Below are 26,152 nucleotides of genomic sequence, written 5' to 3' on the forward strand. Positions count from 1 at the left end.
GCTGGACTGGGATAGGCTACAGCTTTTGAGGCGTCTATTGTGGCGCCGAGGTACTGTTGCGTGTGAGAGGGTTGCAGATGTGACTTGGTGTGGTTTATTGTGAACCTCATGTCGTGGAGTAATTGGATAGTCGCGTGAGTGTGATGAACACACTGGTTGTACGAGCTGGCTTTTATGAGCCAGTCGTCAAGGTATGGGAAGACATGAACGTGTTGTCGTCTTAGATGGGCTGCGGCTACCGCTAGGCACTTTGTGAATACCCGTGGTGCTGTTGTGTCTCCGAAAGGGAGTACTTTGAATTGATAGTGCTGCCCGTCCACTACACACCTGAGATATTTTCTGTGAGCTGCGTGAATGGGACTATGGAAATAGGCATCCTTGAGATCTAAGGTAGCTAGGAAGTCGCCCTGTGAAAGTAGACGGAGGACCTGCTGAAGTGTGACCATATGGAAATGGTCTGATTGTATGTATAAGTGTAGTGGCCTGAGGTCTAGAATAGGTCTCAGAGAGCTGTCTTTCTTTGGTATGAGAAAATACAGGGAGTAAACTCCCGTGTTTTGTTGATGCAGGGGAACTAGTTCTATTGTACTTTTTTGTAGTAAGGAAATTACCTCTTGTTTCAGGAGTGACAAATGTTCTGCTGACATTGGACGCTGTTTGGGTGGAATGTTTGGGGGGTAGAGGTAAGTTCGAGACAGTAACCTAATTACACTATTTGTCGCACCCACCTGTCTATGATGATGTTGGTCCAGACAGGAAGGAACTGTTGTAGTCTTCCCCTGACCGGAGTGGAATGGTCCGGGGGAAGCGGAGGGAAGTCATTGGGCAGGGGTGGAGGCAGAGCAGGTGTTGTTAGACTTGCCTCTGCCCTTGTTATTGTTGCCTCTGTATCCTCCTCTCTGATAACCTCTGGTGAAGGTGGATTGGGTGGGAGCCTTGTAAGAGGTGGATTGGTTATCCAACGAGTAGCCCCTGGAGTTGCTCTTGTAGGATGAGCGACGAAAAGAACGTCTGGGAGCTTGCAATTGCAAGGCTCCCATTGATTTGGCGGTGTCTGTGCCCTTTTTCATCTTTTCAAGGGATGCATCAACATTAGGGCCAAAAAGGTGTTGTTGGTCGAATGGTTGGTTGAGGATAGAGCTTTGCACCTCAGGTTTAAAACCGGAAATGCGTAGCCACGCGTGCCTGCGGAGAAGGACACTTGTGTTTACTGCTCTGGATACTGTATCTGCCACATCGAGAGCGCACCGGATGGAGGTGTTGGTGATAATTTTACCCTCCTGTATGAAGTCGTTGGCCTTATTTTTGTATTTGTCCGGGAGGTGTTGTAGTAGGGACTTCAACTCATCATAGTGAGCCCTATTGTATCTGCCTAACAGGGCCTGAGTGTTTGCGATGCGCCAAATGTTAGCTGCCTGTGACGCTGTTCTTTTGCCAGAGGCGTCCAGGAGTTTAGACTCTTTGTCGGGCGGAGCTGCATCACCTGATGTTTGCGAGTTAGCCCTCTTTCTAGCATTTGAGACCACCATGGAGTCTAATGGAACAGGGCCCTTAATGTAAGCTGGGTCTGCAGGGGCAGTTTTGCATTTTTTCTCAATTCTAGGATTGATGACTCTAGCCATAACAGGGTCCTTAAATACCTCTCTAGCGTGTTTAATAACCCATTTGAGCATGGGTAAAGTGGGTGATGTCAAAAGTGTCCATTAAAAAAATCCTCTTCGACCGGTTCTGTATGTAGGTCGACCCCTTGGTACTGGGCAGCTCAGTTTACCAGCCGATTAAAACCCATGGCGTGGAAAAACTTCTGGTGGGGAAGGCCTAGAGGGGTAGATGTCATCTTGCGGGACATTAGGGACATCAGGCCTATTATAGTCATCCCAGGAGTCAGGGGAAGCTGGTGGACTGGGGTCCTCTAGTGGCAGGTCGTCCGCACCGTACCCTGTCTCATCATATGTGTCGTCATAGTCTACTAGTGTAGGGGATGGCGTAGGAGAACGAGGTGGTGGGGGAGGTAGAGGAGGTGGAGGTGGAGAAGGGACTCTAAGAGGTGATGTGGCTATGTCCCTCTTTTTAGGTGGTGGAGCTGGTGCAGGCATGTCCAGTGGTCTTTTCCTGGAACTCAGTCAATTGACCAGTTTTAGGGTCTTTAATTAGAGTTTTTTGTTGAGGGTCTGGTCGAAAAAGCTCTTCTGGAGAAGGTTGGGTGTTCGGTGTCGACTGTGTCGGTATCGAGGGCTTTTTCGGCGCAGGCTTCGGAGCGGTTTTGGGCTTGGAGCCGTGTGGTTTACCAGTCTCTGTGTGCTTCTTCGGTGTCAATGGTTTTTTCGGCTCCGAAGAGTGCGAGTCCGAACTTTTGGGGAGTGGCTTCTTCGTCGGCTCCGAGTGTTTTTTCGGTGCCGGTGCGTCACTGCTTGGTGTCTTCGGTGCAGAGGGCTTCGGGGTGGAACAAGCGGTCAGCACGGAGGATGGGTGCGACTTCTTTTTCGGTGCCGATGACTGGGCTTCGGCACCAGTGGCAGGCAGACTCGAGCCCGAGTCGCCGGAAGGCTTGGTAGGCTTCTTTTTCGAGCCCGAGGGCAGGGCATGGGAGCAATGTGTTGGTGTGCACCTTTGCCCAAATGTGAAGGTGTGACCAAAGCCTTTGTTTTTGTAGGGAGTGGGTCGGAGTCGACGTCTACTTATGACCCGTTGTGCCGGAGTCACTTCTTTGACGTCGGAGTCATCGGCTTCGGAGGCGCTGATGAGGCCTTCTTCGACCCGCTCCTCTGGCACATCGACGCCCTCTTAGAAGATGTCGTCGGGAATCGAACTCGATGAGTGAGCCATGGTCCTTCGAGCTCATCGATCCTGGATGGTCTTCTTCGAGTGGAAAGAGGCACAAGCTAAGCAGTCTCTGGCCTCGTGCTCCGGAGAGAGGCAGAGGGTACACACCTCATGCAGATCGGTGTGGGGAAACTTTGACCCACATCGAGGACACTTTTTGAAAGGCGTCCTTTCCATGAGCCAGATGCCAAGGCTCAGGTCGGCCCGAATGCCTTCGACGACCGGAATCGAAGACTTGTAGAGATGCGCGCTGATTAGGGTTCGCGATTGAGACAATACCGTCGAAAGGGTGAAGGATTGCGCGTCGAAACAGGAATCAGTAACGGTTTCCGAACTGGAGCGCGAGAAACACATCCAAGCCCGATGGCGGAAAAAACCAATCTGAGGATGGAGCCGATTTCCATGCGCACTATGATCCTAAGGAGGAGTCACCTACCTTGTGAGTTCCAAAGACTTTCCAGGACAAAAACAAATGCAAACATCCGGACCCAACACCAGATGACGATCTATGCATAGTGTGTAATCTGCAGCTCATATGCCTAGAACATAAAGTTTTGAGTACAGCCTGGCCCACACTAGCTTGCTGTTTTGTTTGCACATCTACACAGAAGTGCTTTGTGAATGTGTGCGGTGTAGACCATGTAGCTGCTTTGCAAATGTCATGTAAGGGAATGTTCCCAAAAATGCCATTGAAGCCCCTATTTTTCGGGTAGAGTGGGCTTTAGGGGAAACTGACAATTTTCGTTTTGCTTTGTGATAGCAAATCTGTATGCATTTGACAATCCACCTTGCTATCCCAGGGTTGCCTTTATGTGGTGGTGAGAAGGACACGAAAAGTTGTTTTGTCTTGCGAAAAGCTTTTTGTTCTCTCAATGTAATAAAGCAGTGCTCTTTTGACATCTAGAGTGTGAAGAGCTCTTTCTGTAACTGTTTGTGGTTGCGAGAAGAACACTGGCAACTCTACAGACTGATTGAGGTGGAAGGGAGAAATAACCTTAGGGAAGAATTTAGGATTAGTTTGGAGAACAACCTTATTATGATGTATTTGTAAGAAAGGTTGATGAATTGTTAGTGCTTGGAGCTCACTAACTCTTCTAAGAGAAGTGATGGCCACTAAAAAAGCAACCTTCCATGTTAAAAACTGTAGCTCACATTTATGTAGAGGTTCAAAGGGAGGACCCATTAGTCTTGTGAGAACTATGTTTAAATTCCACACAGGTGAGGGTGGTACTCTGGGAGGAATTATTCTTTTGAGGCTTTCCATAAATGGTTTGATGGCAGGTACTCTGAAAAGTGATAAGTGTTGCCTATTTTGTAAATAGGCCGCTATGGCAGCGAGGTGCAACCTAATAGATGTATATGCTAAGTTACATCTTTGGAGATGTAGTAGGTAACCTAAGATGTGTTGGATAGACACATCTAGGGGATTGATGGTGTTATGACAATATACAACGAATCTTTTCCACTTGGCTGCATAGCAGGCTCTAGTGGTGGGACGTCTAGCCTCCTTAATAACGTTCATACAGTCAGGGGGAAGGTTAAGATAACCGAATTCTAAGACCTCAGGAGCCAGATCGCAAGGTTGAGCTGAGCTGGGTCCGGGTGTCTGATCTTGCCACGGTTCTGAGTTAAGAGGCGTGGGGAGAGGTGCAGTTTTTGGTGCGGAACTATAGAGAGTTCCAGTAATGTGGTGTACCACGGTTGTCTGGCCCAGGTTGGAGCAACTAGAATGAGTGTCATTGAGTGTTGCTGTAACTTTCGCACTACCAGTGGAATGAGTGGGAGAGGCGGAAAAGCGTACGCAAATCTACCTGACCAATTCATCCATATCGCATTGCCTTTGGACTATGGGTGTGAGAATCTGGTGGCGAAGCTTGGGCATTTGGCGTTTTCGTGTGTGGCGAAGAGGTCTATGTGTGGTTGGCCCCACATTTGAAAAATCGTTTGAAGAACTTGTGGATGAAGTTCCCACTCATGAATCTGTTGCGCTTGAAGGTTTAACAGATCGGCTATGTTGTTTTGGACTCCCGGGAAATATTGGGCTAGAAGAAAAATGTTCAGCGGTATAGCCCATCTCCAAATGCTTTGTGCTAGTTGAGAGAGCTGTAGAGAATGTGTCCCGCCTTGTTTCTGTATATAGTACATGGCTGTCGTGTTGTCCGTGCGGACTAGGACAGCCTTGCCTGATATTTGCTGTTGGAATGCCTTTAGGGCTAGGAATTTGGCTGGTAACTCCAGGTGGTTGATGTGGAGTCCACCTGCCCTGCATGGTGTGATGTAAAAGATAAGCTCCCCAGCCGGAGAGCAATGCGTCCGCTGTCAGGACGATCTGTGGAACTGGCTCTAGGAACAGTCGCCCTTTGGAAAGGTTTTTGGTGTTCCACCACTGCAGAGAGCGATGAGTGCGACCGTCTACCAACACAAGATCTGTTAACTGCCCTTGAGCCTGTTTCCATTGGCGTGCTAGGCACTCTTGGAGAGGACGCATCTGGAGTCTTGCGTAATGCACTATGAATATGCAAGAGGCCATCATCCCTTTGAGTTGCATTCGAGCTGGAAGAGAGTGTTGAGGTTGAAATCTGGTTATGAGGGTTTGCATGCTTGCTATCCTGGCTGGACTGGGATAAGCGAGCGCTTTTGAGGTGTCTATTGTGGCACCTAGGTACTGTTGTATGTGGGACGGTTGAAGATGAGACTTTGCGTGGTTTCCTGTAAATCCCAAGTCGTGGAGCAGTTGAATAGTGGCGTGAGTGTGACTGTATGAGCTGGCTTTTATGAGCCAGTCGTCCAAATATGGGAAGACGTGAATGTGTTGTCTTCTTAGATGAGCTGCCACTACCGCCAGGCACTTGGTGAATACCCGGGGTGCTGTGGAGACTCCGAAAGGGAGTACTTTGAATTGGTAGTATTGACCGTCCACTACGAACCTGAGCTATTTCCTGTGAGAAAGGTGTGAATGGGAATATGGAAGTAGGCGTCCTTGAGATCTAGAGTGGCAATGAAGTCGCCTTGTGAAAGAAGAGGAAGGACCTGATGAAGTGTGACTGTGTGAAAATGATCTGAGTGTATGTAGAGGTTTAGGGATCTGAGGTCCAGAATAGGTCTCAGAGAGTCGTCCTTTTTTGGTATGAGAAAATAGCGGAAAAAAACAATCTGAAGATGGAGCCGATGCCCATGCGCACTATCATCCAAAGGAGGAGTCACCTATCTCATGACTTCCAAAGACTTTTCCAGGACAAAAACAAGTGGAAACATCTGGGCCCAACACCAGATGGCGATGAATGCATAGTGTGTGATCTGCAGCTCATATGCCTCGAACAATATTTTTTGGGAAGAAGGCTTGACTACGAATCAGAAGTAGATTGTAATGATTTATATATGGCTGAACTATAATCACTTCCCTAGGCAAAGGCAGAGTGCAACAGTTTCTCCATTCTACCCTTTTTTAACGAATCTATCCTGGCAGTTTATTTTTTGTTTGCGTCTCAGTTTTTCCCTGTATGCTAAGCAAAAAAAAATCATACACTCCGTCCAATTCCCCTTGGAGGAATAAACAGTCCCATATGAACATGGGAGTCTAAAAATCTATCAGGACTGTTAGGTAGCAGGGGAAGCATGCCCCAATTCAAGGACTATGGCCACTAAAACAATTCTTAAAGAACTTCTTATGTATTATGTGGAAGCATCGGGTCATGAAAATCCTCAGTGCCACTCTGTCTACAGGATTAGCTTATTTATTTTATTTATTTTAGAGGTTTTATATAGCGCTGGCTAGACCCAGCTGCTCAATGCCCACAGTCTTCGATGATTTACAGCTGGCTTTAAGAAGAAAAGAGTTGGGTAACCAAGCACCCTGTAACAGGCCGAAGGTTCGTTCAAGTGGGCACCAAGGAAAAGCCAGGCATATCCTCTCTTTGCTAAACCTTTGGGCATGGGACCTGTTAATCAGGATCTAGATAAAGACAAAGATTTGGGGGTAGATCAAACTTCTCCCATCAACATCATGGCTTCACTGACAGGTACCGCCCACTGCAGGCAACTAGTTATTCTCACTGAAGACAGAACACCAGCTTAATCAGAATGTTTTGAGTAGTTCAATGACCTTAACGACCAATGGGGCAATGAGGTATTTCACTTTTCTTCAGATTTATCCAGTCACAATGGAGCCTCTCAAAGACTCCTCCTCAGCTACCTACACTTTTACCCAACTTTTTAAGACAATTATGTAGGAGATCAATGAATTTACGATCTCACAAGAGCAGAAATGGTCAAACTTGCAAAGTCAGTTAACGTGTATTGAGAATAAACTTTTACTCATTAACGTCCATCTTGAGGAAGCTAAGCAGAGAGTATCTGATCTTAAAGATCAACAGGCACACCTGCAGCATAATTCAAAACATTTCGAAAAAGAGATAAAGCTGTAAAGGAAAAGCAAGCTAAGAAGGAGAATCACCACGGTGCTCCAATCTGAAGTTTCTTAAAATTCCTGGAAATGCTGAAAAATCGGAGGGGATGATTCCATAAATTGAGAAACTCCTTCAAATACACTCTGCCGGACGACGACAGACCTAACAACTATGATAGCTCACCGAGTTCCTGCCCAAAACTGGAATACCAAATCAAAATACTCGTGGAGCAGTTTTGGTGAACTTTTCAGATTTTCGCATGAAGATCGGATTCTACTAAAAGCAAGATGTTAGAAATAGGGGTCTCTAGTTGGCAGAGGTGGGTACCTTTGTCCAAGTAGGGACCCTTATTCATAGTCAGGGTAAGGGGGGATACACTTCTAAAATATCCCCTGCTCACCCCATTGGTACCTTGGCACGAGCAGACAGGCTTAACTCAGAGGCAGTGTGTAAAGCATTTGAGAACACATTCAGTAATACAGTGAAAACACTACAAATGGACACCACAACAGTTTAGAAAAATAAGTAATCTTTATCTAAACCAAAACAAGACCAAAAACTCCACAATACAGTAATAAAATATGAATTTCAAATGGTAGAAATAGTTCAGTTCAAAGCAAATTGCAGCTGCGACACTTTTTACACGCAGTACCTCGGATGCATAGCGCAACCAAACAAAAAGGGTCGCACGGAAGGTGATGCGTCGGTTTCTTACTGCATTCCCCAACGATGTGACAGATCTGGTGCCGCGAAGCGCAGATCCAGGATGATGCATGGGTTCTTCAGCTGAACAACAGGGCTTGAGTTGGAATCGGTGCAGTGATCTCGGACTTCGGTGCACCCCATGCGGCGTGCAGCAATTTCTCGAGCCGCAGGCAGCCGCCGTGTCGGTTTCTTCCGAGGAATGATGACAATGCGTCAGAAACAGGATATGGATGCATCACGCTTCTCATCGTTGCATTGGTTTTCCAGCTCCCACAGTCAGAACAACCTCCAGAGGCCCAGAACAGCTACAGGCACCTCTTGGCAGGTCAGACCTCCCAGCAAGGCAGTTCAGGGGAGCTGGGGGTGAAGTCTTTGTGTCCCTGAGACTTCAGAACAGGAGGCAAGCTCTTCTTCAATCCCTTGAAGATCTTCTTCAAGCAAGGGGCACAGCAAAGTCCTTTTCCCTTTCCTCGGCAGAAGGTAGCCACTACAGGTCAACCCCAGACAGCAAACAGCACAAGGGCAGGATTCCTCCTCAGTTTCTCCAGCTCTTCTCCTTGGCAAAGGTTCTTCTTGATTTCCCAGAAGTGATCTAAATGTCTGGGGTCCGGCTCCACTTTTTATATTACAAAATCATTTGTTTCTGTGGCAGAGAAACTCTTTGCCCAGCCAAAACCAGTTCTGTCCTCTCTGGTGCAGCTTTCAGGCAGGCGGTGGAGACAGCATTGACTAAGGTAGACCAGGCCCATTCAGGTATGAAAGAAATCTCACCCCCTACTCTGAATGCAGCCCAGGTCTATTCAGCCAAGCCCTGACTCACCCTGAAAAGGCAGGACACACCTCAACCCCCCAAGTGGCTGTCTGAACAGAATGCACATCCCCAGCCCCTGTCACTCCAAAGCCAGAAAGTTAACACACAACCTAGCAGAGGTACACTGGATGGTAAGGCAAGAAAATACATCCTTTTTAGAAGTGGTATTTTCAAACCCAGAAAGTAAAAATCCCTCTCACTAAAAGATGCATCTTAACATTATGAGTTCAGACATATAAACTTTATTTTCCTATCTTGTTCCCATGGGCAGTCATGCTCATAAGATGTAATGGGCAAACTCCCCACTCTATCCTATTGGACAGATAGCCTTACAATAGTGAAAAATGAAATTGGCAGTATTTCACTATCAGGACATGCCAAACACATCGGGGCACGTCCTATCTTTCACATACACTGCACACTGCCTACAGGGGTACCTTAGGCCTATCTTAGCGGTGACTAACATGCAAGAAAAGGGGAATTTAGGGCCCTGGCAAGTGGGTGCTCTTGCCAGGTCGACATAGCAGTACCAAACTGTGCGCAGACTTTGCAGTGGCAGGTCTGAGTTATATTACAGGCTGCTTATACGAGTGCGACAATCACTGCTGCAGGCCCACTAGCAGCATTTGATTTACAGGCCCTGGGCACACACAGTGCACTCTAGTAGGGAATCACTGGTAAATCAAATATGCCAATCATGGAATCACCAATCCATAACAACAAATGACAAAGGGAGCACTTGCACTTTGGCATTGAACAGCAGTGGCAAAGTGCCCAAAGCATCTAGACCAGCAAAACAAAGTTCAACAAACAGCAAAAACACAGGAGGTGAAGGCAAAAATACAGGGGAAACTCACGGCAATGATCCAAGGTCTAACACGTGTCCCCCCAGCTGAAATGTGGGGAGAACTCCCCACCCTCTGGGGAGTTCTCTTCACTAAGGCGGAAAAATCTGAACAGACCATAAGCATTGGCGTGTTCTGTACCAGAGCGGTGTTCCACCATGAAGTCCATCGCCTGTAGGGAAATGGACCACCTCAACAACTTTGGATTCTCATCCTTCATCTGCATCAACCATCTCATGGACTTGTGGTCGTTCTGAACCCGGTAGCGAGTCCCAAACAAGTAAGGCCTCAGTTTCTACGGAGCCCGGACCATCGCAAAAACTTCACACTCAATCGCACTCCACCTCTGTTCCCGTGGAACTAACCTCCTACAAATGAAGGCTACAGGTTGGTCTAGGCCCTCCTAATTAAGCTTTGAGAGCAAAGCTCCCACACCATGCTCTGAAGCATCTGTCTGCACCACGAATTCCTGTGAGACGTTGGGTGCCTTAAGCACAGGCGCTGTGCACAGGGCAGATTTCAGGGCATCAAAAGTTTTTAGGCTGGCGTCAGTCCAGTTCACCTTTCTGGGCTGGTAAGGACTTCTGTGGTACCTCCCTGTAAGCAGACAACAGGCATGGTAAGAGAACGTCCCACTTAGGTCTCATAGGTTCACAGAGACCCATAATCGTGCCCTTCTGGGTCCTGTTGAATCTCTCAACAAGCCCATTACCGTGGGGGTGGTAAGAAGTGATGAACTCATAGGTAACACCGCACTCCTGCCACAGAGACATCATATACCTGGATATGAAGTTGGTACCCCGATCAGACACCACCTCATTGGGGAACCCCACACCGGAGAAGATCCCCAGCAATGCTCGAACCACCACGGGCCATCACAGTCCGGAGAGGGGTGGCCTCGGGGTACCGGGTGGCATGGTCCACCAAGACCAGGATGAACCTGTTGCCCATAGCGGTCTTGAGATCCAGAGGCCCACAATGTCAATACCCACCCTCTCAAAGGGGGTGCGGGGTGCTGACTACAGGGAAGGGTTGGAGAGGAGCCTTACACTTCCTCCCACTCTTAGCACTTGCCTGGCAAGTTTGGCAAGACCTACAATGTGCGTCAGAGTTCTTACGCATTTGGGGCGGGTAAAAGTGGGTGACAAGCCTTCCAATTGATTTGTCTTTCCCCAAATGCCCTGCCAAAGGCACATCATGAGCTAGACCCCAGTAGGAAGGCTCTGAAGCTCTACGGTACCACCAGCACCCGGGCTGACCCAGGCTCAGCAACCTTAGGCTCACTATAAAGGAGACCATTCTACCAGTAAATCGAGAGTGATCCAGACTGATCACCTGCTGCCTGGTTTTCAGCCTTGTCGCAAACCAAAAAGAGAAGGGCATTTCTGACGTTGGGTGCCTTAAGCACAGGCGCTGTGCACAGGGCAGATTTCAGGGCATCAAATGTTTTTAGGCTGGCGTCAGTCCAGTTCACCTTTCTGGGCTGCTTCCTAAAAGTCAGCTTTGTCAAGGGGGCAACAATGGTGCCATACTCCTTGACAAATCTCCTGTAATATCCGGTGAGGCCTAAAAAGCCTCTCACGTCTGTCTGGCTTTTAGGGGTTCCCAAGCCCGAATGGTGTCAATCTTTGGCTGTAGGGGCGGCACCTGGTGTCTTAAGTACACTGAACCCTGCCCGATTTGGCACTTGCTTGTCTTGATAGTGAGGCCTACCCTCTGCAGAGCTTTCATTACTTCCCAGATGTTCCTCCCAAATTGCACTGAACACTGCGATGTCATCCAGGTAGGCGGCAGTGAATTCCTCCAGTCCATCCAACCTGGTTTCGCAACCTCTGAAAGGTGGCAGGGGCATTCTTCAACCCAAAGGGCATCACCCGGAATTGAAAATGAAGACCTCTTCTTGGCCCCATGGGTTAAGGCAATCTGCCAGTACCCAGACGTTCAGTCAAAAGTACGGAGGTACTTGGCATCTCCCAACCGATCTCTGAGCTCATCAGCTCTGGAGATGGGGTGTGCATCAGTCCTGGTGACTAAATTGAGCCCTCGTTAGTCCACACAGAACCAGAGTTCTGGCGTGGCACGGAGTGCGGCAGCCTTTGGGACCAAGACCACTGGTCTGGCCCAAGGGCTGTTTGAGGGCTCAATCACCCCTAGCGCTAACATCTTGGAGACCTCCTCCTTGATGCAAACCACGACCCTGTCAGTCACTGTAAATGCTGTGCTTCACAGGAGGACTGTCCTCAGTATCCACATCGTGGAAACACCACTGAGTGACACCAGGGGTCAGGCACAACAGGGCAGCAAACTGACCCAACAGTTAGAGGCAGTCACCTTGCTGTTCACGAGTCAGGGGAGAGGGTTACACCGTTCACTGACCCATCATGTTCCTTAGCAGACAGAAGGTCAGGAAGAGGCTCCGTCTCCTCCTCCATTTCAGCATCTGTCGGTAGGAGCATGCCCACTTCAGACCTCTCCAAGTTGGGCTTAAGGCGGTTCACATGCAGCACCCACAAAGGGTTCCTTGGGAACTGCAAGTTCACCAGGCCCTCCTAATTTAGCAGGTTCATAGGTCACTCCACCACCTCAAAGGCCCAGTCCACTTATACTGGAGAGGACAAGGCTCTACTGGGAACATGACCCACACATTCTGGCCAGGCTGAAACTCGATCAGAGTTGCATTCTGATCATACCACAGTGTCATCTCTTCCTGGCTGGCTTCCAGATTCACCTTAGCAAGTTGCCTGAAGCGTTTAGTCTGGTTCCTGAAGGTCAGCATGTAGCTATTTACATACTGAGGAGGTTTACTGGGAGCTTTCTCCCAGCCTTCTTTGACGAGACTTAGAGGTCCTCTTACAGGATGGCCATATAGGAGCTCAAAGGGACTGAACCCTAAGGACTTCTGTGGTACCTCCCTGTAAGCAAACAACAGGCATGGTAAGAGCACGTCCCACTTAGGTCTCATAGGTTCACCGAGACCCATAATCGTGCCCTTTGGGTCCTGTTGAATCTCTCAACAAGCCCATTACCGTGGGGGTGGTAAGAAGTGATGAACTCATAGGTAACACCGCACTCCTGCCACAGAGACATCATATACCTGGATATGAAGTTGGTACCCCGATCAGACACCACCTCATTGGGGAACCCCACACCGGAGAAGATCCCCAGCAATGCTCGACCCACCACGGGGGCCATCACAGTCCGGAGAGGGGTGGCCTCGGGGTACCGGGTGGCATGGTCCACCAAGACCAGGATGAACCTGTTGCCCATAGCGGTCTTGAGATCCAGAGGCCCACAATGTCAATACCCACCCTCTCAAAGGGGGTGCGGGGTGCTGACTACAGGGAAGGGTTGGAGAGGAGCCTTACACTTCCTCCCACTCTTAGCACTTGCCTGGCAAGATTGGCAAGACCTACAATGTGCGTCAGAGTTCTTACGCATTTGGGGCGGGTAAAAGTGGGTGACAAGCCTTCCAATTGATTTGTCTTTCCCCAAATGCCCTGCCAAAGGCACATCATGAGCTAGACCCCAGTAGGAAGGCTCTGAAGCTCTACGGTACCACCAGCACCCGGGCTGACCCAGGCTCAGCAACCTTAGGCTCACTATAAAGGAGACCATTCTACCAGTAAATCGAAAGTGATCCAGACTGATCACCTGCTGCCTGGTTTTCAGCCTTGTCGCAAACCAAAAAGAGAAGGGCATTTCTGCTGCTCCTGGCAGAATTACTTCCTTGAGGGGCCCCCTTCCTACTGCCAATGGGTCAGCTCAGGCAGGTTCCCCAGTTCGGTTACTTGCACCCCTGTAGGTTTTCCTCTTCCGAAACCGTGGGAACTTTGGGCCCGGTTTCCCGCGTACCCTGCTTCTTCTCTTTCTGCCTGGCACCTGGGCCACTGTTTCAAGCTCCAGGTCCTCTTGAATGCCCTTACTGGCTGCCATGGACCTAGTGGTCACACACGCCCACTCAGTCAGACCCAAAATCTCCAAATGAGACTTAGGCTCCACCTTCTCCCAAGGGGAACTCTCCAAATTGTTGCCTAGCAAGGTACCGGAGGCCACCCCCCCCACCACTCAAAGGGAACCTTTGCCACTTTGCAGAGGCACTCCGAGTTGTCAGCTGCAACTACTGGGTAGAATGTGTTGGGGACGACCTGCTCCTCAGACACTAGCCGACAACTGACAGCTGCCACCCTGGTTCCAGTGTCTCTCAGAGTTTCCACACTATGGCCATTGATGGTCACCCACTGCCTGTACTTCTTAGTGCTATCAGGCAGGTGAGCTCTTAGGACCATCTCACTGTCTCCTAAAGAGACCAGGGTCATTCCTGTGAACCACCACCCCTCTTGGGCACCCATCTCCTCCCCCAAGGCTACACTAGCCATCTCCCAGGGCTGTGCACCAGTGGGTGCAGTGGTAATCTTTTTGGGACACCTGACCCCCTTGACCATAACCACAACATGCCCTGGGGACCTTCTGAAAAGGCTTACCTATAGGGACCCATGGCTTCTTTTCAGTGGGAGGCTGGGAACCTTTCCCTTGGTAATTCGTTTGGGGCCCTTTTTGGAACTCCTGTTTACCCTTGTTCCCCTCCACTCTTCTGCTAAGGAACCTACCCACCTCTGGCAGAGTTTCCCCACATGACCTTTTTGGACACGGTACTGACCCAGCGGTCCGCCTCCACAGCAAGCTTCCTGGGGTCAGTCAGCCTACTGTCAATCAAGTGCTGGCGTAGCTCTGGAAACAATTATCTTACAAGTGCTCCCATGCAACTAAATCATAGAGCCCCTGAAAATCGTTTACCAGGCAAGATTTCACCCATCCATCTAGTGCTCTGCAAAAACAGGAGACATACTCCACCCAAGTGCTTGACTCTAGCTTCTTACAAGCTCTCAACTTCTGCCTGTATAGCTCTGGGGTCAACTCATACCTCCTTATTAAGGCTTTCTTCATGGGGGGATAAGACATGTGATCCTCAGTGGGTAATGCCAACGTGTTCCTCCCTTCAGAGACAAGCGGCTCCACAACCTAGCTCCCCAGTCTCTTTCAGGGACTCTGTAGGACCTCATCGCTACCTCATAGGCCTTAAACCACTGACCAAATCTTCCAGATTGACAAAGTACTTAATATCCTCCTTGGGGATGTATACATTCCCTTCTCCAGGCACTGAGGGTGCAATGCCACTATTGGGATTGGACTCTATACCTTTTGCTCTTAGATCCAACTCCCTTAAACCTCTTTCATGATCCAAGAGCATCTTTTCTCTGCCAGGGCTAATTTCTCCCTCTTTCCCCAGCTTGAGCTTCGAGAGCTTCAATTCATGTATCCTGGTTTTCACCCTGTCCTCCAGGTATTCTTCGAGATAAACTGGGGCCTATACCGTGAGTGCAGTGCATGAGGTCTCAGCCTCTTACAGTCAACTAAAACGGATATTGACTCCCACAAGCTGCTTAAGCTAGAGGAAACCTTAAATACTAGACCCCAGGCCAAGCCAAACTGAATAGACTTTACAAGGCAACCACAATGACGGGCAGTCTGTTCTTAGAAACTGCCCCATTGCAATGCTCCACTCTTTAGATATCGATACTACCCCTTACAGTATAAAACATACACTGTAAGCTTGGGGATCAATTACATTTTTCCCCTCTAGCGTCTTCCTTTTTAGGTCTCGCCTGACCCAGCGCATGCGCTGGTCTGGCAAGACTTATTGAGAGGGCTCCAAAAAGTGCTACCAGGCCAGCCTAGCGTGCATGTGCGTGGGCGCGCGCGCTGCGCTTTAACGCGATTACTTTCACTTTCGCGGCTGCTTGGCATAGCCGATGGGTCTCGCTTTTGCGACCTTATAAGTATTAAGTTATGCAACTGTTGCATGGCTAAACACTTATAAGGTCCCAAAGGCGAGACCTATTGGCTATGCCAATGCTTGTTACTCTAGGCTGTCAGTCCAATTAACAATTCTCCTACCGGACACTACATAAAGCAGCAGACAGCGGACTACTTTTGATGCTCATGTACTTGTGTTCATATTTTCATACTTGGAACCCTCCACTTGACTTTTTCATTTGCTTTACATTTCATGCAGCCCCCGTGATATTACCCGGGAGGTTTTACTTGTATGGATAGTAGGAAATCACAATACAATGCATGCTATTTTAGAGTACTTCGCTGGGTGCCAGGAATGATTATATGTGAGTATAACCTTGGAAATTCTATAAATATTAGGTTTGTGTATACCGTTTTACAATGCACTAATTTACCTTCTGAAATACGTTTAAAAAAAAGAAAATGAGCCAGCAGTACTACCTGGAAATGTTTGTGTAAGAATCAAAAGAATTGGCTGAGTTCCATGTCCTATATACCTGTATCTCAGTGGCGTAGCGTCAACCCCAGCGGTGCAGGTTGGCACGAGCTCTAGGGAGCCACCCCCGGCACTGTGCACAGGCGGCGGGCCCCTGGTCTGAGAGTTCCTGACTGGCTACGGAACATGGGACGGCCCTCCATGTACTTTGCAGGGGGCCCTCTCAAGTTTTGTTATGCCAGTGCTGTGGCGGCCAAGAGAAGGTCATGGGAGACCGTATCGAAGGCTGAGGATAAATCAAAGAGAATGTGGGCAGCTGAACCTCCCGTGTCTAGAGACATCCTGATGCTGCTGCTGGCGATCAATACAGTTTCAGCACTCACAGTGCTTAATATGTAAAAAAAGTAAGTGCCAGTGCCCAAGGCTCTGCTTAGAAGACCACAGCGGGTCCTATTAAATGTTGGTGTGCCGAATGCTAAAATCCATCTCATGCCTCTTCAATCCACTATAAGACACTCGCTGCCCCTTTATCTCTTTCCTGCATTCTCCCTTCGTGGCGGTTTTTCCGTCTTTATACTTTCCCTAAGTATATTTTTTAGTCTTTCTCTCGGTCCATGTCTGGTGGGGGGAAAGTAAGTGCTGATCCCTAAAAATGAGTGCTGGTGGGCCCCACCAGCAACCACCAACTCAAATGAACAAACCTCTTAATCAAACTGGGTCTAAGACCCGCCCAGAAAGCCTTAGATAGAGTGTTCTTCAATAGATTTGGACAGTTGTTGACGGACGCAGTTTTCAACGATGTTGGTAGTAAAGGACAGTAAGTGAGATCTGAAGTGGTGGCTTCGGCAGGGGGTGGGTTATAAAGGCCCTTTTTCATAGATCCATCACCGTACCAGAGAAAAGATAACAGAGGAACGTAACCCAGGCTGGGAAGGCAAAGTGGGACCCGATGGGGGCCCGGGTCAAACGCAGTCCGGAGGCAGGAAGCCCCTCACCTAACCCATTAAGATGCCCGCTAGAAAGGGGGTGACCAAGATTGGTTCCCCCAGGACGAGCACGGGCCCCCCCAATCAGAGGGCGAGCCTGTTAGGCGAGGGGGGATAAAGATGACCAGCAGGCCCAAGAGAGGCACAACCACCCCCCCCCCCTTTGCAAGGGCTTCAAATTAGAGGGGCATTACTACTGTGACAAATGCTTACCAATGGGTTGCTCAATATCATGCACGCACTTCGAGGCGTTCAGCAGTTTTCTGGAGTGGGAACTGGGGCATGTGCGCCAGGGGGAGGCCAGGTCGACTACCTGGACGACTTCCTTATTATTGGGAGGGCAGACTCCGGGGATTGAGCCAACCTCCTCCACAATTTCATGAAGCTGGCCCGAGAGTGAGGTATCCCGCTAGCGCAAGACAAAACGGAGGGCCCGACCACAAAGCTGTCCTTCCTGGGGATAGAGCTGGACTCAGTGGCCGGGACATGCAGATTGCCACCAGAGAAGGTAGCCGAACTAAGGCAGACCATAGGGAGGCTGAGGCAGCAAAAATAGGCAAAGCTGGGCGAAGTGCAGCAGCTGCTGGGGAAGATGAATTTTGCGACACTGGTGATCCCCGCTGGGCGCACCTTCGCAAGGCGCCTGGCGTGGTTGACCAGGGGCATGACACAGAAGCACCACAGGGTCCACATCACGCAAGGGGTTAGGGAGGACCTGGACCAATGGGAGAATTTCCTGATAGAATTTAATGGCACCCTGATGTGGCGGCAATCGTGGGTGCCGGCAAACGAGCTGGAACTCCACACAGACTCAGCCAGGGTGTTCGGTTTTGGGGCAATCCTAGGGACAGCATAGTCGGCAGGGGCATGGCCAGTAGCCTGGCAGAGTGCGGGGCTCACCACAAACATATCCTTGCTGGAGCTTTTCCCAATAGTGGTAGCTTTCCACATTTTGGCCGAGCGCGACTACGCAGATAACACTGTGGTCTGACAACCACGCAGTGGTGCAGGCAATAAACACAGGGTCAGCATAATGCCCAGCAGTGGTCAACATGCTGCAAAGACTGGTTGGCTGACAACTGAAGGCTAACATCGCACTTAGGGCAAGACACATCCCTGGGGTAGACAACTCAGTTGCCGATGCCATTTCTCGTTTTCAGTGGGCGAAATTCCAAGAGCTTGCCCCGGATGCAGACAAAGAGATGACCCAAGTGCCAGAAGAGGCATGGTCATGGGTAGACCTGGGTTGTAGAAACTGCTGGACAATGCACTGGCCCCTAAGACAGACACCTGTTACCATAAGTGTTGGAAGACTTTCATGAACAGGACAGGTCTAGAAGGAGGCCAGTGGGCGGGCCAGGAGGAAATCCTAGAGTTTACAGAGTGGGCCTTCGCGTCAGGCAAAACCAAAACCTGGGCCCAGGCACACCTGAACGCGGTGGCATATTACACAAAAATGGCGGCAGAGGGGGACTCAACCAGGGCTTTCCGATGCAGGATGGCGATGAGAGGCTGGGGCAGGTTACAGCACACAAAGAAGGATGCAAGGTGGCCCATCCATTTTAGCGTACTGCAAATGATGTTGGGGGCCCTGGCAGGAGTGTGCTCATCAGGGCAAGAAACCAGGCTCTTTGGAGCAGCGTTCGCACAGGCATTCTTTGGGGATTACAGGATCAGCGAGTTGGTAGCCCCATCAGTCCGTGACCCAGGGTCAGCATGCATCAACAAAGGGGACGTGAAAATGGATGAGGGGTATGTGGACATACTGCTGCGAAGGTCCAAGACGGACCAGGCAGGCAGGGGTAAATGGACAAAAATAAAGAAACATCAGGGACACAGCCTGCTGCCCGGTATGCATACTGCAGGAATACTTGGGACCTGGGGAAGGCAGCAACGGGCCACTCTTCAAACACGGGACGGGTCGTTCCTCAGCCGCTTTCAGTTCATAGCAGTAATGAGGAAGACCCTGGAGGCAGTGGGGCTCCCGCCAAGAGAGTTTGGTTTCCCACTCCTTCAGAATAGGGGCAGCCCCAACAGCCGCAGGGTTGGGGTTGGACAGCAAACAAATCAAGGGGATAGGGCGATGGGCATCCAGCGCATTTAAGCGTTACAAACGCCCAACAATGTACTGAGTTTGGTTTCGCCTCTCCCTGCGCCGTCTAGGTCCGAGCTATCCACGGAAGAAGGTGTGGATCGTGGGTCACTCCTATGTGATGTGGGCCCAGAAATGGGCAGCGGCCAGACGCGCGTTCGGCAGGATATGGCTGCGGGACACCGACGTAGCCTGGTTAGGGCGTTTGGGAATTAAATGGGATCAACTGTTACCCGCAGCGCGGGAAGAAAGGAAGCAAGGTGGCAGACCGATGCGGTGGTGGTCCACCTGGGAGGAACTGCCTGGCAGCATTGGGTAGGCGGTTCCTCCTAGAAAATATGCAGAGAAGCCTCACGGCCTTGGCCCGCCTGATACGCCCAGCAGAAATAATCTTTTCAGAAATAATAGTGCGGAAGGCCTGGTGGGGGGGCCTTAGACTTGGGGGCAGTGGAAAAATCCAGACAGAAACTCAATATCACCATGGTGAAGGTTTGTAGGGCCAACGGATGGGGTTTCGTTAGACACTGTTTCACAAACTTGAGGTCTCCGGGTTATCACCTGGAGGACGGGGTACACCATACCGGGATAGGGATAGACATGTTCCTGCTGAACATTGTAGGGGTGCTGGAACAGATGGGGATCAACTAAGAGCAAAGGGTTAGGGGAACTCTCTCCGATCGGGAAACCGTAGGTAGCGTGGTGGAAGGAACACAAGGAAGATAGTAAAAAAAGAGTGACCTTACTAAAAGGTAGATGGAAGCCTCACAGCTGGGGCACTGGGGGAGCCAAGGGCGGCGTGCCGCCATAGAAGGAGTATAGAAGGAGTAGATGTGATGCTCCCGCAGGACCCCTGGGATGCCTCACGGCAGGGGTACTGAGGGAGCGAAATACAAGGACTCAGCCTCAAGAAAGATGGAGTAGATGCTCAAGTAAGGTCCTTGAGATGCCACATGGCAAAGACCCCTGGGAGCAGGGAGGGCCCACGAAAGGGTCCAGGGCGAGCGGGACGGCACTTGCAGCCCAGGCAGGTCCAGGCGGACACCCTCCAAGTCGGTAGCAAGTTGAAGCCAAGACCCGTGAATCGCAAGCCTAGACAGCAAGCCCACTGCTCCCGGGAAATTGAGGAGGATGGGTCTATACTGCGAGTAAAACGAGTGCAAAGACCAGGAAATGTAAATGTGTAGCATGGACATTAAGGAACAGTTGATATGACCATGAATTTTGAAAAAATTGTATAAACATGTGATGTTAAATAACCTGCAACCTTTTATGGCGCCAAAGCAAGTTGTCAGTGGTGATTTAAGGGTTAATAGGAATGCAGTTTGGTTGGAAGCAGCTGAGAAAGGGGCGGGAGGGGGGCAACTCGCAACTTGGAGGGGGTTAAATGAAAGGGCAGCTTCTCATGCCAACCCGATATGGCAAGGGCCCGGGTAAGCCTGATAAAATGTCATTAAGCAGTTCAACCCAAGCAGCAGCACAACAACAACATAAGTTGATTTCACAAAGCAACATCAGCTGAGTATAAAATACGAAAACTTCAATATCGAAAACCAGGACAAACACCCAGTATGCAGAGTATTTTAGAAATGGTGGGCGGCAGTGATGAAACAGCAGTGCAGACAGTCTTTCTTGTCTAACAAGGACAACCCTGTCGCCTTAATTATGAATCACAATTGGTTTGGTTAAATACAAAGCAAACAGGAGAAGGAATACTAAATGGAGCTGCGCGCTTAATGGGAGCAGGATCTTCGCGAAGAAACCTTTTAATCTACAGATCAGACGGACCGAGATGAATTTCCCATTTTTCAATTAAACCAAAGTAGCAGATTACAGACGCACAGTGACGCAAGGACAGCTGTATGGGCACAGAATTCAAAAAGACAAGCACGATAAAAACTGCAGCAGGAGAGATATGCACTCATGCTTCAGCAAGTAAAACTAACAAAGACATTAGATCAGACGACAACGTTTATTCGTAGACGGTTGCAAAGTGTATTTATACCTTATTCCCCGAAGCTTAGCCCTGTTGTCATGGCGATCAATTAGGTTATGCAATATTTCCAGAACCAGCTGTCTTAGTTCAGAGTCCTCCATGAGGGATGGCGACAGCAAGGGATCAACGATGGGGGCAGGTAGTGCTGCCGAAATGCTCTTGGCTTTGTATCCGGATGTCACCTGCATGAACAGAACACACACAGAGCGGCCAGACCATGTTACATCCATGTGGCAGTTTTTATTCTTCATGCAATGCATCTAAAGGGCACTCCAGTCGCTATGATCTTATCTTAATTAAAGGGACTACACCTACAAGTTATAACTGGAGAATTTCAGTTTTGGTTTTAAAATGGTAGTTTTACCTTTGATTTTTTTCTAGTGAATTTCTATTGTTTAATGTAAAGTAAGATATTACTACCATACTTCTGCAGCCAACGCCCCTCTGGGACCACCCTTTATAGTGCTTTTGATATCTTTAATTAGGACTCAGTAACAAAGTCCTAAAATGGCAGCTGCAAAAATCTTAATGATGTAGCCAGCCAATCAGAGCTCTCAGTCCCACTGGACCGGTCACGGTCCAGCCAATTAGAATGCTTTATTTAGACTTCTGGTAACACAAAGGTCCTGTGAAAGACCTGCGACGCAGGAGATCTCTATTTCTTTAACCTTAATTTCTCCAAAAAGGCTAAACAGATTAACACCAAATTACTAAAAACATGCTTTCTGATTAAAGATCTAGCTGTCTGCCAACTTTGGTATAATTTTGTTCAGCCGTATTTTCTGCATCATTGTCTGAAATTCCCAATAGAAATGGCATGGGGGGGTGTAAGCTATTTGGGACTCCCCATTTTTTCAGCCCCTCACTTGGCAGAGCACACTGACACATTCCAGGAAGGAGCAGATGTGTTTTTAATCTTTTGTTTTTTTACGTTTTACGATCGAATAGCTCTGAAGTTATTAGCAAAACAAAAAACGTTCTTCCAATGTCAAGAGACTTACTTACAACTTCACAGAGAAGACAACCCCAGTGTAATAAATAAATATATATATATATATATATATATATATATATATATATAGTCAATGAAAAAAACAAAGGTTAAAGAGACATTATAGTTAGTTGACAATGTCAGAAAAAAATACTATTTTAAAAGAACAAAACCACTGAAATTCATCAGTTATATCTATCTCAAGTAACTGTAACTTGTGTTCTAAAGTAACTATAACTCTCATCCACACCATGCACACTGTTGTCATCAATAACGTCATTTCAGATGTTGAAGTGATGTTATATCTGAGGTATTTAGCAGTACATGGCAAATGCACCCAACCTCCCCGCCGCACACAGCCCTAGGTCGTGCGCGGCGGCGGTTTGGGCTTAGCTTTTGGCCAGACCTTGAGCCCAACCCCCACTGCTGCATATGGCTGGCTATGTCATGTTACAATATAAAAAGTGTAATTTTAAGTTAGGCAGATCAACTGGCTTTGTCAAAGGCTCAAAATATCACAATAAAAGTGGCTAAGCCTACTGACTATATCAAAGGGCAGCACATCAACATATATAAAGCAGACCCATTAGCTTTGTCAAAAAGTCACCAATAACCATATCCAAATGTTTATTTCATAAATTCACAGATTGCAATGTTTAATACAAGTGACTGTCAATAAATATTTTCAATAAAGCCTTTTTTTTTTAAACTAACATGTAAGAGTCCTTTTTCAAACATTTTTCAGGACATAAAGACCAAGTGCAGCCATGGAACCAACCACTTTAGATCACGGCACTCCAGCTGAGGAGCATACAGCTCCAGCTCGGAGCGATTTTAAAAAACATATGGTAAGCTCTGCTGGGGTCATGGATTTAATGATCCAGGACACTTACTGTTTTCTTTTTTTTTTTGTAATGTTATATGCTCCATGCAGCCTGCCCCCCCCCCCCCCATATTTTTGGTGGTGTCGCTTCTCCTTTTAGGAGCACCACCAGCAATAAAATATATTCATTAATAAAACTGAGTGGCTCCTGCTGGTCATTTATTATTCATTTTTATGTTTTTTGGGTGTCCTGGTGTCTAACCGGGGCACATAAAACATGTGTAGTCATTTGTAGCCCCAACAGTACCGTGTCTGGAACCAGCATTTAAAAAAAAATGTAAGTGGGTGCCCAACTGAGTCACCCAGGTCGAGGGGGGCAGGGTATCCCTACCTGCCAATTTTTATATATTTTTACATTTATTTTCAGGCTAAGGGACTGAGTCCCAAGGTCCTAAATGGCTGCCTTCCCATCTTTGTAGATGTGGTGGCAGTCAATCAGATGAACCATGCCTTGTCTTGGTAACCCGTATTTTCTGTATTCTTGGATGCATACCATAACTACACTTGTTTCTAAAAGTGACTTTTCATTAATCCTAGAGACAGAAAAGGATCTTTCATTTTGTGGAGTACATCCGCATGAAATGCCAAGGGTGGCAGGCAGGAAGAAGATGTTTCAATGACAGTCCTAACCTGATAAAATCATAGAAAATCTCTTTAAAACAACCACAAGAGGTACAGTTACATCGAAGTGTAGTATCTACAGTAAGCACTCTTTGAACAAACACATATACACGTTTCTCACCATGAGCAATGATCTCAGCAACATAATCTGTATCCTTCTGGTTCCCAAATCCCTACAATTAGAAATAAAAGCAAATTTGTGAATTAAATACTTCATATTTCTAAATCAAATCACACCTATCTATAAAATATGCATGTCCGATAGTCAGCAAGGCAATGGAAAGAACTAAAATGTAGGGTCGCAATATGTGACACGAGTATGCAAAGTTAAAACTGTAATCTATTTAGGGCACACATTGCAATGCCGATATGCTTTGAAATGCTTTTCTTTGGGCACCAAAATGCCTAATTGAGGTCAGTCCTGCTGATATTCATGTTTCTCAGAATGAGTGAGCTGAGCACAAAAAGTAATTTCCTGCTTCAACAGTAATCCAAACTAAATGCACAATAAACTGGCTGCAATGACTTATCAAGGGAGGAGGGATGTGTGAGCAGAACAGAGAGGTGGGAGGGGAAGGTATCTCAAAGTCTATACTGTTTGATTTGGCATCCTATATTCTTGGGGCTACAAGTATATTTGGAATCTCCAGAATCACCCAAAGTTATGTACCCCATAACCCCTAGCCTACATTCCATCCTCCTCAAATATTATCCAGACCAGCTCTGAAAAGCAGGTCTTGTCCAGTGATTTTTCGAGCAGGGGTCCCCAAGCACCTCATTGGATGCCCATGTCCAGAAAACTAGATCTGGGATGATCACCCAACAGCTAAACATTGTTAGTGGCCACTCTCAGGACAGGTTATGAGGGATAACATGAGCAACTACAGTCTCTTGCTAGATTAGGCCTAAAAAAATCTACTCACCCATTCACTATGGCGAGTCAGATTTTATCCGGTTGAGCTATATTTAGGACCTACTCGCCTGTTCTGGTGAATTGACAAAGAACAGGTGTTCTGTTCAGTCAGAAAGTGAAGGAGCAATAAAGAGGCCTTTAAATCATGTTTTTATTACCTTGCCACATTTGCTCTGTGCTCAGAGATGGAGGTCAGAAGTCCGTTTACAATACATTTTCGTTCTCTGACTACATAGTTCCAGGATTCTGTAAAAGGAACTGTCTGACCTGCTGTATGAAGTGTGAAATGAAAGGCTGCAGGGTATCCGTTTTTTCCTAACACACATTTAAATAGCTAATAAGTCAACTGTACAAAAATTTCAAAATATATTTCAGTAGTTGTGAAAGCTCATTTTGTGTACTTGTGTGTGATTACAAAAAGATTTTATTAGGATGAAAAACAAATCAGAATACTTTGCGTGGTGATGTGCAAATGATAAATACGTTATGTTGTTTTATTAGTGAAGCTGCAAGGTAGTGGGAAGGTGTTTGCCCATTTCTTAGAAATGTACTGTCTGTAAATGGCAGTGTGCTACCTAATCATGCTTTAGTGATATATTTTAAAAGTGAGTGTTTAAACATGAACTGAGAAACACTCCTGCCCCTGCCCTGATGGCAATACTATTAGTAAACTGAGAGGCAAGGCAGAGATCATGTGTATATAGGTATATGTGTGCTAGATTCTTATTACACATGGAGTAAACGTTTAGTCTATTTAATTAAACAAAAGAGTTCTGTTTTGTACAACAGAAATGCGGAACTCATATTTACAGGTGCACTCATATGTGAGAATGAAGACGAAGGTGACTCTGTAAAATAAAACATTTGCCTATGATCACACAATTTGAGACCAGTTTACTGGTCAAATACATTACAGTTAGGTCGAGTAGATTATTCAAGTTACTCGAACTACAGGTATAGAAACAATTTTTTGAATTTTCAAGGCCTATAGATGAGTGACTTGAAAGAAAGTCGGTCCTTGTGTTCTGCTCGGTTGGACAAGTTTTTACTCCACAATATCCATGATGTGCGCACATTCTATTTGGGATAACTCTTTCATTCATAATAAACCCTAACAGCACAAGGCACCAGGTGGTGTACCATGGCTCAACATTTCACACACTAGATCTTTGTTTTGTCAGCTATTCAAAAGCCAACATCAAACCCAAATATTCTGTCCCCATTATAAAGATGGGTTAATGTAAAAAATTCTGTTCGACCAGACATCCTTCATGCTCCCCCCGCCCCCCCCCCCCAAAAGCGTTTTGCTATTTCCCAGCCTGTATTCTGAATTCATTTTTGTTGACATTAGGACTGCTAATCAGTGCTAAAGTCCTCACACTTTCTCTCTAAAAGTTGTAAAATTGGCCTAAACCCAACTGGCACATTTAATTTACTGACATGTCTCTAATATATGTGACTGCATGGTACCCAGGGCCTATACATTAAATGCTGCTAATGGGCGTGGAGCACTCATTGTGCCACCCACTGAAGTAACACCTTAAAACGTTGTCTCAGGCCTGCCACTGCAGACTTTAAGTGCAGTTTTAAACTGCTGTTTCGACCTGGCACAGTAAACCTTTTGCCAAGCCTAAACCTGCCTTTTTAATACATATAAATAATCAATAAGGTAGGCCTTAAAGGCCCATAGGGCAGGGTGAATTGAATTTACAAGTAGGTCATGTATGTTTAAGTGGTATCCTGGTAGTAAAAAACTCCTAAATGTGTTTACTAATACATGCCAGGCCTACCTCT

At 47.6% G+C, this 26,152-nt stretch overlaps 1 protein-coding gene across 3 annotated transcripts in view; it reads right to left on the reverse strand.

Moving 5' to 3' along the window:
* Positions 1 to 26,152, reverse strand: part of EFR3A (EFR3 homolog A) — a 1,080,015-nt gene that overhangs the window by 266,810 nt on the left and 787,053 nt on the right. For all 3 annotated transcript variants that reach the window (XM_085604916.1, XM_085604915.1, XM_085604914.1), the window contains 2 exons: positions 23,567 to 23,618; positions 20,960 to 21,132 (listed from right to left, as the gene is read on the reverse strand). In XM_085604916.1, coding sequence (XP_085461042.1) covers positions 20,960 to 21,132; positions 23,567 to 23,618 — 225 coding nt within the window. The remainder of the gene's footprint in view (positions 1 to 20,959; positions 21,133 to 23,566; positions 23,619 to 26,152) is intronic.

This window comes from Triturus cristatus, chromosome 5_1, assembly GCF_964204655.1.
Source record: "Triturus cristatus chromosome 5_1, aTriCri1.1, whole genome shotgun sequence".
In the NCBI taxonomy this organism is placed as follows: Eukaryota; Metazoa; Chordata; class Amphibia; order Caudata; family Salamandridae; genus Triturus; species Triturus cristatus.